Source organism: Protomyctophum parallelum, assembly GCF_964188405.1.
Source record: "Protomyctophum parallelum genome assembly, chromosome: 8".
NCBI classification, from domain to species: Eukaryota; Metazoa; Chordata; class Actinopteri; order Myctophiformes; family Myctophidae; genus Protomyctophum; species Protomyctophum parallelum.
Window position 1 is genome coordinate 15,666,257 of NC_139703.1, and position 16,464 is coordinate 15,682,720.

General features: G+C 42.3%; 1 protein-coding gene across 2 annotated transcripts in view; it reads right to left on the bottom strand.

The window, feature by feature from the left end:
* Window positions 1–16,464, bottom strand: part of LOC310863092 (receptor-type tyrosine-protein phosphatase gamma-like) — a 116,814-nt gene that overhangs the window by 18,668 nt on the left and 81,682 nt on the right. For both annotated transcript variants that reach the window (XR_014569636.1, XM_083771216.1), the window contains exons 9-13: window positions 12,001–12,194; window positions 7,240–7,348; window positions 7,029–7,078; window positions 5,052–5,784; window positions 2,259–2,397 (exon numbers count right to left, since the gene is read on the bottom strand). Coding sequence is in view for 1 of the 2 variants with exons in the window: in XM_083771216.1 (XP_083627342.1) it covers window positions 2,259–2,397; window positions 5,052–5,784; window positions 7,029–7,078; window positions 7,240–7,348; window positions 12,001–12,194 (1,225 nt within the window). In the remaining variant the exon portion in view is untranslated. The remainder of the gene's footprint in view (window positions 1–2,258; window positions 2,398–5,051; window positions 5,785–7,028; window positions 7,079–7,239; window positions 7,349–12,000; window positions 12,195–16,464) is intronic.

Here is a 16,464-nt window from a genome sequence, read left to right on the forward strand (position 1 = left end):
ATATATATATACTGTACACACACAGAGTTAATGGGAGGGCGGACCACAACCACGTCACTATGACTCAGTCATAACCATAAACAAACCTGGACACGCCAATATGTAGGCATATACAGTATAGAGATCCGGTTGTCAAGCGCCACAGACCTGACCGTTATGCCCATATATGGTCATGTGCATATACAGCATGGGACCAAACTTGGCGGGCGCATCGGCAAGGACTCGAGGTTGTGCTGTGCCCGCCGTTCAGATATGCAGCTGATCCAACCAATGTGTCCATATATAGGCATATATGGACCCAGTTGGCCAGATCCTACCATGGGAATATACCGATGACATCAGGGATCTCCATATATGGTCATAAAAAGGACAAGGACTGACAGATACGGAGATATGTGTAGGGCACAAAAGGGACACAACATCTATAAATGTCACACACTATTAGGCAGCTGGCGGTTCCACAGAGCGCAAAAGGTGCCCTTTTATCACTTGAGCACCTGCCCCTCAAAATGTCTGTGCACGTCACTGTACGTTATTTAACGGGTACTCTGACAAAGCCACTGACAATTTGACTCCGACATGTTGGATCGGTGGTGCGACATATTTGAGAGGTCTGCATAGTAGCCCGAACTCAAACCATAGGAACCCAAACCTCTAGTAATATAAGATTAGTTTATCTGTGCACCAAGACACAGCTCTGATATCAACGACCCCCCTGAGCAAAGCCAAAGATACAAAAATCCATGAAAACAATACACAGTAATAACACATCAACACATGATTCAACATAATGGAACTACACAATCACAAACAATACAATTATAACCCATAACCCCTGGACTAAGAACTACAGGGAGGAGGCCGGGGAGGTGGGGGAAAATTTCCACGCATGCGCCGTACAAGCTGCTTTGACAGCACAGCATGAAGAATGAGAGAGAGCTGAGACTGCTTCAGAAGGCCGCCTGAATTGCACTGTGGGTATGAGGGTGTGGATGAGATAGCTCGTAGCGAATGAGTGAGAAGGGAGATGGCCTGGAGAGGCAGCGGATTTAAAGAGGCAGTATAGATCACTAGGGGGAATGAATGGGGGGAGAACTATGTTCATCATCTGCCTTCCGCGCCGCAATGAACTAACGCTACGCTTGATTTAAATTAGCATTCATGATTGTGCAGAGCAATAACCTCGGTAGCCAGGTTTGCTTTCTTAGAATGAAGCAAGCCTGGGGAATTTTGAAGTTAAAAGTAAATAGAATGGGGCCGTAATTGACAGTATGTGTAAGGCAGAGCCGTTTAAAAACCTAAACGACAGGCTCTGGTCCTAGCCACTAAAGCCCTGTACATTGTCATAATGGCAAACAGTGAAAATACCCAATTGTAATGCAACACTTGAGCTTGTAGATCTGCTGTTTTCACATTTTTTTAGATTCTTAAGAAAAAAGGAAAACTTAAATTGTTCAAAATGGCTCAGTGGTCCAGGCACCTTGTCTGGCAGTGTGCCGCGGGTTCGACATCTCTCTCCCCATTTCCTGTCAGCCTACTGTCTGTCCCTCCATAAAAAATATAAAATAAAGGTGAAGGCCACAAAAAAAAACATTTAAAGTTCCAAAAGTAGTACTCATTATTACTCATAATGCAGAATGTCCTGTTTCAGAAGTTTTCAAATGTATAAAATATAAAAAAATATTTTCAAAAATTGCAGATTTATAAGCTCACAATGCTTCACATTAAAAGTATTGGAAATACTGCACACACACTGATACTGCTGCGCTGCTGTCTGCTTAAACTTTTGCTGCTCACCCTCCTCCACCCCATGCTACCACCTGTCGTTTGGATCTGCTGTTTGCAGGATATTCGGAGTCCCTATGGTTTGGACTGATGCGCTTGATCGCATATATTCCATTCGTGAGTTGTCCTGACTGAAGAACTGTTCTTGAGTTTACACCAAGAACAGGGGCGGCAGTGGATCAGGGGTAGAGTGGCTGGATGGTAACCGTAAGGTTGCCAGTTCGAACCTGGGCCCCCAACGAGTTGCTGTCGAAGTGTCCTTGAGCAAGACACTGAACCCCTAATTGCTCCTGATGTGCTTGGTTGGTGCCTTGCATGGTTTCCGCCACCATCGGTGTATGAATGTGTGTGTGAAACTGTGAATGGGTGAATGTAATGCAAAATCTCTGTGCCTTGGATCAAGGCGCTATATAAATGCACCATTTACACCACTGCGCTATAGCGTTCATGGGTTGAAATGAAGAAAGCCTCACCTCCAGTACACCAGCACAGCCAGCAGCAGCACAAGGCAGAGCAGCGTGAGAGCAGAGACCACCACCAGAGGAACCATCCACATCATCTTACCCATCCCAGGGTGAGGGCCGCGGGTCATGTTGGATAAGTTGGTCCGATCTAGAGGACCACACAGTATGTCAGTCAACATATTAACGTATCCTAAAACCTGACAACGTATCCAATTTAAGAATTCTAAGTAACACAGCATAATATGTTTGTATGTCTGTTGTACTGTTTTACTGTACTCTATACTTGCTGAAAACCAAATTCCCCCCCGGGGACACTAATAAAGAACTTGAACTTGATGTTATGTCAATCAATACATAGAATTATATATTTTAGAACAATTGGTATGTTTTATTGTGTGTATAAGTTTGTATGTCCATTAATTCAGCCATTCCATTTTAATGAAAGATGATAATCTTGTTGATTCAGTTTTTATTTTCTTTTGTGTGTTGACTGTGTGTTTAACACAAACAGAAAAGTAATTTGTTTTGATTATACTGATTGCACTTTCAATTGATGAATGTAAAAACAATGAAAGCGCAAACATCAAGTGGAGAGGTGAGACGTTTCCAGTTGTGGAGAATGATTGCAAAATAACCCTGTTTAGACCAAGGAGGTAATTGACTGGGTTTACCCTAAGGTGCAAATCAAGGTTGGCTGAAATTGCTCCATTATTCTGCTGAAGAGGGACGTGTGTGCTATACTGTAGGGCTTTCCATTTATAAGAACAACACCCTGGCAAAGTGTTTTCACCCTGGAAGGCAACTATGTTCTGCAATATAAAGAATGCCCTAAAGCACCAGTGGCCTTGGGCAGAGTCCCAGTTTATGCCTTCAGGCCTTTGGGTTATAGTAAGATTTGATTAAGGTAGCTGAGTTAACTACTGTTTAAAATCAAGCTGGTGTTTAACGGAGTGTAAAAATTGTCAAAGTCAAATGAACACTTCGATATTTACTGAAGCAATATTAAGAGGCCATGTACTTCATGATTTTATCATGGCTGCAGGTAGCTGTGATTAGTGATGCACAATATTATCGGTAGCATATTGATAGCATATTGATAGCGGTCTACTGTATATTTCATAAAAAATGCTTTTCACCGATATTGACTGATATTTTCCAACTGATATTGAAAGATATCTTCACCGATATTGACCGATATTTCACCAAATTGACAGATATTTCACCTATATTGACGCAATATAATGTTAATGGCCTTGAAAAAATAACAATAACAAAAAGTATATATAAAATAAAATAAATCACACCCGTGTGAAGTGAGGGGCGCTCTTATCATCGTACATCATCATGACGTAAAATTGTCCATTCATTGTCAATGGGAATTTAACTCCTTGCCATACAAATGAACGAAATAAGCAGAGAAGACGAGCTCTTGTTGTCTGCCATTTGAACCGGAAGTAAAAGTGGTCCATTCCGGTGCAGCCACAGATCTCTGCTGGGTCCATCGGATCGGTGGTTTTATCAGCGCCATCTGGAATTCATGTTTTATCAAGCCCCGAACATCTTACTTTGTCCCATTATTTGGCATAAACAGACTATAGTCCGCATGCATGTGCGTGTGAAAGGACGATTGAGGATTTTGGCTGTTTATTCCATGGATCCTAGCGGTGGATAACAATGATGCTCAAAACAGGTGAAATGTATTTTTTTTTAACTCCGGATTAAGGCTAATTTATCATACCTCGTCTTAACGTCTTTGGTAACCTGTGCATTATTAAATAAAACTTGGCTAACCGTCTGTGGCGTCCAACCTGGGGCTATCACCCCTCAAATAATAGAACAAGGTTGGTTCACCCTCAAATTTAACCAAAAACTTTGTCACTAGACAAAAGTAGAGTAGCAGCAGTGGGTCGTCCTCATTATACAATGGAGAACTTCAGTATATTCCAATGGGGAGTTCTAATTTGACCGTATTATACTGTACGAGTTACCCTGGGCTCCTTGGAACGGTACGGTGTGGTAGAATGGCATGACGGATTGACCGAGAAACGTCTTCTGCTCATCTCATTATGTGAGCAGTTCATTTATCAACTGCATCGCACTGTCACTTATGTACACAATACCGACATGTGTTCTCATCTACTGCTATTTTAATGGCATCATTTTATTGCTAGTATATATTCCATTGCTATGTTTAACCACGCACCTTATTACATTTTACACTGCTCAGATTGATATCTGACCCTGTTGTTTTCTTTCTCATTATATTTCCTCTAGCCGAGTTGAGTTGGGTTCGGGGACCACCAGGGGTGGAAACAGGTCTCGAACTCTGAGAGAGTACACATTTTATATTATGTATAATTGTACATTTTGGGTCAAATTAACACTGTGGATTTTATAGTGTAGCTCGGGGTCCCAGAGATAACCCATTGTACACTGTCTGAGTTACAGACCCATAAAGGAGAGAACCAGAGCCATAAGGAACGCTTGTGTTTGGGAAGCAACATTTAAATGTAAAATAATGATTCATGATTACAGGTAACTCTGACCCTAAAAAAAACTCTTGAGAGTGTACATTTGTAAACTTGTATAGCAGATGTGACGTCCACATGTATTTCTCAAAGAAAATTATAAAACAGAACATTAAAAAAAAATATATATATATATATGTGAAGTCCACATACCACACCAGCTCCGACAAACGGTTCCAAATGTGATGGAACCGATTCCGGTTCCTCAATGTTGGATCTGGTTCCAGATCCCAACCTTAGATGTGGAGTGGCCTTCGAGAGACGCTCAACTCACCAGTGTGGACGGAGAAGGGCCAGAGACTCTTGTCCTCGCCGCTGGCCTTTGGGTAGAGAGTGGGGCTGATGGGAATCTGCATCTCTGCCGTGTCATTGCGAGGCTCCTGGGTGGGGGCTGCGGTGCTGTCTACGTTGACCTGTTGGTTGTCAGCGGTACTCAGGGACACGGTGGTGGCCTGGAGAGCAGGCTTGCCGTGTTCTTTCTCTTTGGCCGTGGATGTGGGGGTGGGGACGGAAGGCTCTTTGTTGTCCACGGTGCCGTTGAGTTGTTTCTCGACGTCGTCCGGAGACGTCTTGCTCTTCTGCCTCTTTTCATCCTCGCCCTCTTCCTCCTCTCCTTCCCTTTCCCCCTCCTCTCCCTCCTCCCCGTCCCGCGTAGCCTGGTTGTCGTCGATGGGCGTGTCCGCGTCAGAGCCCTGCGAGGCCGTGGGTTCCGTGCTGGCCTGCGGGGGGTGGGCCGGCGGGTGGGTGGCTTTGGGGCTCGCCTGAGGTGCCTGAGTGGGCCAAAGAGAGCCAGGTAGGGAGGAAATGACCCCACCGCTGAACCCCAGCCCTGCCAGCACGGTGCTAGTCACCACCGAGGCCACCGTGGCCTGGCTGCCACTAGAGGACGAGGGGCCCATCCCCGTTGCCATGGACACAAAGGAGAAAGGGAGGCCGGAGGAGGTCCACGTGGAGGAACCGGAGCTGATGGGAGCCATGTCGGCCGATGACGCCGGAGACACTGTGGGCTGGATGGAGAAACAGTGGGAGATGTTACAGAACCTCACCAGTCACTATAGAGGTGTTTTAGCACATCGTTTCTCAATGTCAGGTTGGGGCCACCAAGGATCCAAATGATGAACTCTTAACGTCCTTGCAGACTGGATGCATTTTTCAGAAAAACGGTGGAAAAACACAGCTGCAAATTGTGTGTGCAGAAACCGTGACCTTTAGTGATTAATTTGTGTTAATTTAACTCTGGGAGTGTATTGGAACAAAATAGACCGTTACAGACATGTAAGGGTAAATCTGGACCCCGTAGTGGTTGCAAGGACTTCATGTGGCCATTCTATGATGGCCGTCTATGATCCCATTATTTTGTAAATCACAAAAAACATTTGGAATTTTTTTAACTCGTATTTTTTACTACAAATGTATATGCTAACATTCAGCTTGAAAAATCACGTCACACAATTTAGGGGAACATATATTTACACAAATATGAAAGGACAAGGTATTTTCTTGGAGTGCATAAATTCACTCCTGTATTGGCAAAAATAGGGGAGATGGGATGGGAGCCGTGTGAGATAAGGTGGAGAGGCAGCATGGTAGTCCTATGGAATAGATTAAACAGAATGGCAGAGTATTGCCAGGAAAATCTTGAACTGGGATGTATCGGTAAAAGGTGCATGGGCAAGTGCAGTAGAGTAGAGGATACACTTCTAAGAACTGGGTTACATGACACTTTTCAAAATAACAGTATTGCAAACATCTCTATGGTTAGACACACTTTATAGTTTATATCAAAAGACATGGTCACAGGATATACTGCATAAACCAAAGTCTCAGCTTTGGTTTAAGCTGTATATCCTGTGACCATTTGTTAGATAGAAACGATATTGAGAATGAGTTCCATTTTATTTTTTACTGCCCTTTGTATCACGAACTATGCCAAAAACAATTAGTAGGTGTGGAAATCTGGATCTGATATGTTGGATGTTTGAACACAAGATATTCGCACTTGCAGAATACTTAGAGAAAGCGTGGGACAAACGGACAAAGAAAATATATACAGGTATGTGATGTATATTTCAGTTTTTGGTTATTAACCACATTTTTCTTGTCTTTTATTTTAGTGTAGTTTCTAGTTATAATAAGGGATGGGTCTTTTATCATTTCTCATCATGACAAGGCATGAAAATAAAATAAAGATTCATTAATTAATTCACAATACTTTGAGTCAGTGACACCAACACATGATACGTTAACTCACCATTCCAGTTTTCACAATACGCGACCCTTCGAAAATCCTTGTCGTATTGGCTGGGAAATATAAGGAGAGGTGAAAATAAATTGATCAGAGCTTGCCTTTGACTGCTCACATGAAAGATGTAGTGATGAATTGATGGTTTATTGAAGATATCTCTGAACAGCAGTGTTTATATGACAGATTTAGTGATGAATGGATGGTTTAGAGAAAATACCTCTGAACAGCAGTGTTTGGCTAAAGTCACTACGCAGGTCTTGTTGACACACAGCCTGCACTCTGAACAAGTACAGCATCTCGGGTGACACATTAGTTATCACTGCTTTCTGCAAGAGAAAAGACACATAAAAAGTACTCACCTTTTTTAGGATCCTACAATTTTTGTAACCCATTTTTTCACCTAGTGTCAATCATAGATATATATAAGAAAGCTAGATGGCTCACCCGCGCTCTGGCCAATGGAGAGCGACGTTGCTACGTGGCGGCCATCTTACCTCGGGGCAGCATAACATTGTGTCTATGGGGCATGTACTTTTAAATAACCACAACTTGCTCAATTTTCAAACGATTTTCAAACGATTTGGTTTGTTATAAATGTCGGAGACGTCCGCATACATATATGCTTTTATACGACGTTCATATAAAAAAAACTAAATTAAGCAGATAAGCGTCCTGAATCATAGCCATGTTGACGTTTGTAATAAACCAAACCGTTTGTAAATTTGAGCTGCCATTGAACATACTGTTACTGTACTGTAGCCCCGAAGTAAGATGGCCGCCAGGTGGACTACATCAGATTCCGCCTTGAGCCATCTAGCCTTTATATATATCTATGGTGTCAATTGTCTAATGTAAACCTTGGCGCTACAACAATGGACTGACCTCATGCTTCCTTCAAAGCATGAGGAGCCCAAATCGCTTCTTTTCAATAGACAGGGGGGAACAGTTGGACGTGGAAGGAACACGTTATTCCAAACAGTTCCCCTCTGTCAGGCACCCCAGCTGGCCAGGGGGAGGCAGTATAGAGAGACCAGGGTACCTACCCTAGGGGGGACACAGGGATAACATGCAAACTCCACACAGAAAATATATTTTGCCCCACCAGGGTATTGGCACTGATGACGTATATAAAAATATACTTAAAGTAAACAAAAACGTATTATGCAGAATGCAGAATTAAAGATGAGGTGCCGTGATTTTTCTATCTTTTTCATGTGTTTCTGAGGTGACAGTACTTCATTAGACCTCTTTGTGTGGTTGTTATGTGCAATGATGTCTTCCCTTGTATTTAGGGTTTCTTTCTGGAGGTTGAAACCTTGACAGTCAAACGTGTCATATAGTGACATCACAATATCATCCCCTCCCCTAACCCCTCCCCCTTTATCATGATACAACAACAGCTGTGGGTGCAGCTTCAGTTCAGGCGGATCACTACCCATCACCACCCACCAGACAAACCAGGCATACTTAATGAACTGGTGGGCGTGTCCAAATAAAAACAACATTTTAACAAATACTGTACTCTTTTTTTTTATATATAAATCTTCTTTATATAATAATACCTGATGATCATGTTTTAGGGTGGTAAAAAAATCACAGCACTCCATCTGAAAGTACAGTACTCAAGTAAATGTATTTAGTTACTTGACACCACTGATGACTATCACACATACAGTAACATAGGATCAACCATTTAAATTTGGATATATTATGAGAAAAAATAAAGGGAAGCTCTGCATATTGTTAAAAATGACAAAATGATGTCAAGTCATTGTTTTAATGTCAAATTATCGAGTGTTAAAAACGAGATGTCGGTAAAGTCCGAATCTATGGTGTTCAACGATTCTCCATTTTTGGTTAATATGCCAGTGGTTCCTCAAAATAACCCAGACAAAAAGGTGTCTGGGGAAAAAACTTGAAAATTGAAATGTAAATGAAGTGGGCAAAATAAGACAGAGGCCTGTGGGGGAGGGAGGGGGGAGAGCACTCTGAATTGGCAGAGGGGTGATAGGCGATGCTGATTGAGTCTAACCACAAAGAGATAAAAGTCAGTGGCACATCAATCACTCTTTCTCAGAGGGCTTTCATTCTGACGTTCAATTATATTTGCCTTCCACTTTTTTATTCATCTTAACTCATTACAAGTTTAAACAAAAGCCACCCACCCATAGACCTGTGGAACTAATAGTGATTTTCTTCAGAAATAAAATATTCTGAGGTGGGTACATTGTAATGGTTAGATCCCCCTTTGCCTTCACAACTGCCCTAATTCTTCATGGTATAGATTCAACAAGGTGCTGGAAACGTTCTGTAGAGATCCTGGCTTTGTCTTGATTTGTCAGTTTCAGGTGGACGTGATTCCAAATCCCAAAGGTGCTCTATTAGATTGCAGGCCATCTGAGCACAGCGAACTTGTATTTAGCAAATACATACAGTAAGTGTGCCATTAAATTACACAACCATTCTTGTTGTTTGCTAAATCGAAATTTCATAATATGAATATAAACATACAGGTATCTGTGAAAATAGAGAATACACTGCAATAAATAGACTACTGCACATTTGGGATCACAACAAGCCTTTAGAGGCACTCTGTTTGAGAGCTTGAGTTAATCCCGCAGTTTAATGCTTGACAAAATAAACCAATTTACAAGCTCACAACCCATCACATGCATGTTATAGTGTTGCATTTCATGCACTTGGCATGGTCTTCGCCCTCCTTATTGAAGTGCAGCCACACTTTTGATTCAATTTATTGTCTGTTCAGCATACTCGCGCTCCACTCGAGTGCGTTTCACACACTGCTCCACTCTCCGCTCATTCACGACGGTGATTTCACAGCCTCAGTCACTTGCACACAGTCAACAGATGCAAATTAAGGAAGAATACATACTTTCAAAGAGCAGCAACAAATTTGGGAATCGTTACCCATGAATGCAAATATGTTGGAACTGGTTCTGTTATCGCTACATTATCAAATTAATCAGTTACTTTTGAGAACAATAACTATAGTAACTGTAACCAATTACTAATTTAAAGTAACTTGCCCAAGACTGGCTGTCAATGGCTGTAAACTAATCACATCCTCTGATATGCGGTGCAGATCATATCTCAGGAGCCAGCTGTAGTTGGTCAGGTTTGAGCTAATCACTGTACAGTTGAGTAGAAGAAGGGACGTGGGGGTGCAACATAATTGTACACACAGAGAATTAATCTGGTTATTCTGCAAATGAGGAGACATATGGGCGTAGACGCCGTAGACTTAAAGTATACATTTTTCTTAAGGAATGTTAGGGATGACTCTCTGGAAAAGTCTGGGTTTCCGAGGCTACTCTCGGTATAGTGTTAGTAATGTATGGGTGGTCTCGAATTGCACGGCTCACTTGACTTTGCCTCAAGGCACAGTTTGATCTAAACTACCTTATCTTTTCGATATTTCACTCACTTGTCTGTATACGGGATGTCAGCATTGATCTGCAAATCTGCAATTGCTTTCTTAGCTGCATCATATCGAGCCAAATTCAGCGGGCACTTTGTCTCCCTCTTCCACTTTCCCTCTTATCCAGTGGTGTTCCTTTCACTTTGATTTTGCCTGGTGTTTGGCCGGTTATTTGAAAGCATTTCACCACAAGGCTATACAAAAGAAAGACTGTTAGCCTCTGTTTGATGCCGCTGCAGTCTGTGGTGAGTGGCAGCAGTGAACGGCAGGCGGTCGAAGCTCTTGTCTGCTGCAGCTGCATTTCAACTAAGAAACACTGGCATTTTGGCAGAACTTAATCAGGAATATAATGTGAAATGAATGGGTTGTACTGTTTTTGTGGGAACATTCTAAGTGTCCAAAGCAATTAGAACGTGTGGCAAGCTGGCTCTGAGAGTTTCAATAGAGCAACCGGGCCAGCTGGCCATTTATATACTGTAGATGCAGTACTGTATTTAACTAAGAAGATCTAAGGCCGATTCTACAAAATGCCTTCTAAATGAGCAGTTCTCAAACGTTTTCGTAATTATTTATTATTATTTCTTTTTTTTTCTATTTTTGTTCAAGAATAGCAGATATACAAGCTCTCAGCACGGCACAAATGTGTTGTGATGTGTGGTGAGCTAGTAGATCTACTATTTTTGGATAGCGATCAGAAAGAGAAACAGAAAGAGAAAAGAAAAGGGTCTCGCACACCGTTTGGAACTTGCAAAAAGGATTTTCTACGTTTTCTACTGTGTGTGTGTGTGCGTGCAAGCATTTTTTTGTGTGATAGACATGTTCTGCTGGGTTAAGTGGCTCACTACTTTCGCAAAAAAATGGTAAATGGTGCATTTATATAGCGCCTTTATCCAAGGCGCTTTACAGAGATTGTGCATTACATTCACCCATTCACACACACATTCATACACCGATGGCAGCGGAAACCATGCAAGGCACCAACTAGCACATCGGGAGCAATTAGGGGTTCAGTGTCTTGCTCAAGGACACTTCGGCAGTAACTCTGGGGGAGCCCGGGTTCGATCTGGCAACCTTATGGTTACCATCCAGGCACTCTACCCCTGAGCCACCGCCGCCCCAATCAGTGTGTCACAGTGAAAGTTCTGCTCCCAGCTAGGTGAGTGACAAGGGATTACCAGGGTCATCATATGGGCAAGCAGTCACATCCAGAGTGACTCCATCGAAACCTGTCACACCTCGTAAAAAAGAATAACCATTGAAAACCCACTTGAGTTCAGAAGGCTATGTTGATTTCTGGCAGCAGGTCTTTAAAACAAAAATGTTACCCAGCATACACAGGGAGTAGGAGCATAGTTTTGCAGCGGTGGACTAATACATCTCACTATGTGGTCTCTCAGCATGTGTGCTAGGGGTACTGTATAGTGGTCAGCTGATACAGTATGTTCCCATGCGGGGGGATGAGAGACATTGCGTGAATGCCTCTGGTCTCAAGAGGAAATCATGTGAGAGCCATTCATCGTGGTACTGTAGATATCTTACCATGCTCTGGTCTCCCGTCTTGACGAAGGTCTTCTCATTAGCCACGTCACTTTTCAGTGTTTTCACCCAGCTGTAGGACACCATGTAACTGCTGATAGGTGGGTGGTAAATGGCGCGTGGGCGTTCCCAGCTCACCATCAACGTGGTCCGGTTCAGTGGCTGGATCTTCATGCTCACTGGGGCACTGCTGCACACTGGAAGATCATAGACAACATGTTAGACCAGTGGTTCTCAACCTTTTCAGGCTGTGACCCCCCAAAATAATCAGATTTGAAGGCAAGGCATTCAATTTAGTTTCAAATGTGTGAAATTGTGAAAATAGCAGATCTACAAACTCACAACATCTTGCACTGCGATGCGTTGTGAGCTTGTATATTAGCTATGTTCATTCTTTTTGCCTATTTCTTATATAATTTGACAATTTGGCCGATGTTTGACCAGTTTTTATAATATAGTTTGTTGATTACTTTTGATGCAGCAATGGACTTTTCTTCTTTTTGTTTAGGCATTAAAAAGGTCTTAAAAGTCCTTAAATTGTCACTTCACTGTCATCTGGGAACCTCTCGACCCACAGGTTGAGAACCATTGTGTTAGACGGACAGGAAGGGAGATACAAAATGAACAAATAAACATGAGCATTAGGGAGAAATAGTGTTGCTGGTAGACTGCAGCTTTTTAACACACAGAAACACAGCCAACTAGAAAAAGTGCCCTTCTGGGCACAGGTCTCCACCAGGAGGATAGGAATATTTAGGAGTAATATAAACATGTTTTTTGTTTGTTTGTTCCAATCTTTGCCAATCAGGATGGAATATGGGAAATGGTGCAGGTCCGTGTTGATGGCACGCATGCACAATCCACCTGTTGGTGGCGCTATAACAGGGCAATGTGAAATGGGTGGGCTATATTCCTCAGCCTAGTAGGAAAGTGCGTGAAAGATTTCACGTGAAATTGCACGCTGCGTTCATGATTTGAGGTTTTTTGTTCAAAACAGGCCAATCCTGCAAAATTTGAAAGCCAATGTTAAGCCAATTAGGATGGAATATGAAATATCAGACACATCCGTCTTGAGCACATGACTATGGAGATACTGTGTAACGATTTGCGGGATTTTTGGACAAAATCTGTAGGTGTACTGTGCAAAAACTTGTTTTGCACAAAGCGGCCTCCTGGTGGCGCTATAACAGGCCGTTCTGGAAATTTTGGGGCAGAGGTTCATCGTTGGCATCCAGGGAGTGTGTGTGCAAAATGTGGCATCGACCGGGTTAACGGTGGCCGAGATTAGCTTGTCACGGACGGACGGACGGACACACGGACGGACGGACGGAGTGCAAAACATACTCTCTCCCCATGCCTTCGGCCTGGTGGAGACAACAAGACAAAACCAACTTTCGTTTTCGTTTGTGTTCCTCTCTGCGAGGGAGGAACACAAGAACACTGTCAACATTCAGACTCCAGCAGCTATGTGTGGTCACGACTACAAGCAAAACATTACGGGTAGTGTTCAGGTTTGTGAGGGCTTGATTGATTGTGCATGCCTCTACATTTATACTTGCTATACTGTGAACATAATGGAGGTGGCCAACACGGAGAAGTGAAATGTCTTCATTATCCTGTGCAGCCGACTTGCTCAGCTGTTGCCACTGTCATAACTCCAACAAGATATAATATATAATAATAAATATCCACCTCTCTTCCCCCATGTCTAGAGGGGGGTCAGACAGGACTTCTAGGGTAGGGAGTAAATCTGGACTGTGTGTTGTATTTGGGGCTTAATGCTAGCGTACCACAGAGAGCTCAGTTAGAATACCAAACAGGCATTATCAATAGCCTACATGTGGTACAGATAACACTGCTGCAAGCCTCTGTTTGTCCTGCTAAGAGTGCAATAATCAATGTTGTGTGAGGACATGGGTCGGTCACTGAACCTCAAGGTGGCAGTGTAGGCTGCAGTATGGCTATTTACTAAAGGATCTGCCAATAAAAGCCAGTGGAAAATGTCAAGGCAACAGCACTGATGCAGCCAGACATTACACCCACACAAAGCTCCCTGATACAATGTACAAATGACTGCTGTCATCCAAATTGCATATTGCCACTGTCGGACGGAAACCTTGTACTTGTGTGAAATGAGGGGCACAGCGAGGGCAGGTATCAGCCAGATGATGTCTTACTGTACGTTGTCATTTACGGCCAGAAACAAACATTAAAGTCCATAGACTTGGCTGGCAAACAACTGCCATAAACAAGCTCTAAACAAACATTAAAGTCCATAGACTTGGCAGGGGGGCGGGGAATTTATATATGGGGCCGGGCTATATCTTGCGCCACCCCTTATCCCTAAACTAATTTGCCATATTTTACTATTTAAAAAAACCTTTTAAAATAGTTCCAATAGCCGATCTACAAGTTTTCGATGTAGATCGGCTAGTTGAATTATTTAAACATGTTTTTTAAAATAGTAAAACATGGCAAATTAGTTTAGGGATAAAGGGTGGCGCAAGATGGAGCCCTTAGGCTCTAAACAAACATTAAAAGTCCATAGACTTGGCTTGCCTATGATGTAATTTTTCGGAAAGCCTTGCATTGGAGCGGCTAGCGCCCCCCCGAACCATTTTAACAAAAAAGAAAAGAGTCGACAAAAACAAAACATTCACACCGCCTTTAATTTATGTAAAAAGATGAAATAATGGAGAACAGTACAAGGTTTCTGCCTGACAGCAACGGTATGATGTATGATGTAGGCCTACAGTGTAAAGGGGTGTGGGATGACGAGGGCAAAACATCCAGAAAAGAACGATCAGCACGGAGGCAAGGTGTGAGGATAAGGTGTGACAGGTGTGAGATGCAGCATGGCTCAATGGAGGGCCTTTGTCAGCTTCAATAACTCAAGAGTCATTACTCGCCAGCCGGAGGCATTATAATTTTACGTCTGCCATCATCGTTATCACCACAGTTGTTGTTGTCACCATCATTTAGCACACTAGCCACGCCAACAGAGGCATCAAAAAACGAAACAAAAATAGCTCATGTCAAAAACCAGGTTTGAAGCTTGTGCTACGTTCACATTTTGTGCTGTTCTAAATGATTTTGAGATGCATTGTTAAAATGGCACAACGAAGAGAAGATGCTTGAAAACATATGAACATTTTTAACACGGTAATGATTAGGACGATTATGCAAAAATGTATTACGATTATCTCAAACGATTGCGATTTGGCAATGATATAACAATTGTGACAGGTAGGTAGGTAGATGTAGATGGGTTTCCTCCTATCTTCTCCAGAAGACCTCGGTCAGCGCGCACAAGAATCCATAGTAGCTGTCTTTATACTAGGGGTGTGACGATTCACATACCTCCCGATTCAATGCGATCTCGATACCTAGGGTGCCGATTCGATTTATATTGTGATTCTTAATTATACTGCGATGCAGTATAATTCAATTGTTTTTTACGATTTTATTCACCCAAGATACTTTGCTTTTTTTTACTACAACAATAAAATAATTAGAAACTATATAAACTATAAAATAATTAATCATACACTCCAATGCAGCCAGATAACATCAATCAAACCCTAATGGGCATATTTTGATACCACAACGACAAGCATATCATGAATTTCTTACTCCTTGCAGGTTAGCAGGATTCCCCTAAAGCAGTGGTTGTCAACCATTTTCATATCAAGGTCCATTATTTATTCAGCATTTGAGCCACGGACCACCATTTGATGACATTTAGCCTTGCAGACCCAAAACGAAAGAATATTTTGTTGTCGTTGGATAAGATTTTGTCCACAATTCCATGCTGTATTGTTGTTGGTATGATTAGGAGAGACAACAGGCAAACGTTGATCAAAATAACAATTCTTCTACATTCTCGAATTGTGTAGATTCTTGTAAATTAACTTAAGTAATGCAGATGTTAACAATAATTTACTCAAGAGTTAAAGATCTAACAATGGTCCATTTGGAACCAACTCTCCATCATTTAGCTGGTGTCCACCTGGAATCCACTGGTTGAAAACTACTGCCCTGGGTAATGCTTAACAACATCAACCCTAGCATGGTGAACCTAGTGGTTCCGTAACGCCCAGTTACGGAACTGACCTCTAGGGGACCCCAGTCAATGAAATATATAGGATTTAAGTGGTAAATCTGTGCTCCATCATATGTCAGTGTCTCTTGCCAGTAAGAACATAATTTCAACCTACTGTAACAGCTTGACAAACGGTTCTTTTTGGCAAGTCTTACGATGGATTATAAATTAAACTTAAGCTGTAGCTGGCAAAAGCACCTCTGTTGCTTCCTTCCTCTTGAGGTGACACAATATAATACATTTTGAGAAGACATAAAATAGTACAACAGAATCTCAAAGAAGAATAGAAGGTCCAGACAGACCCTGGAAATAGAGGTTGATTTATAATTGACTGGAGGAGAGAATGAACGTGCGTATTCCACAGC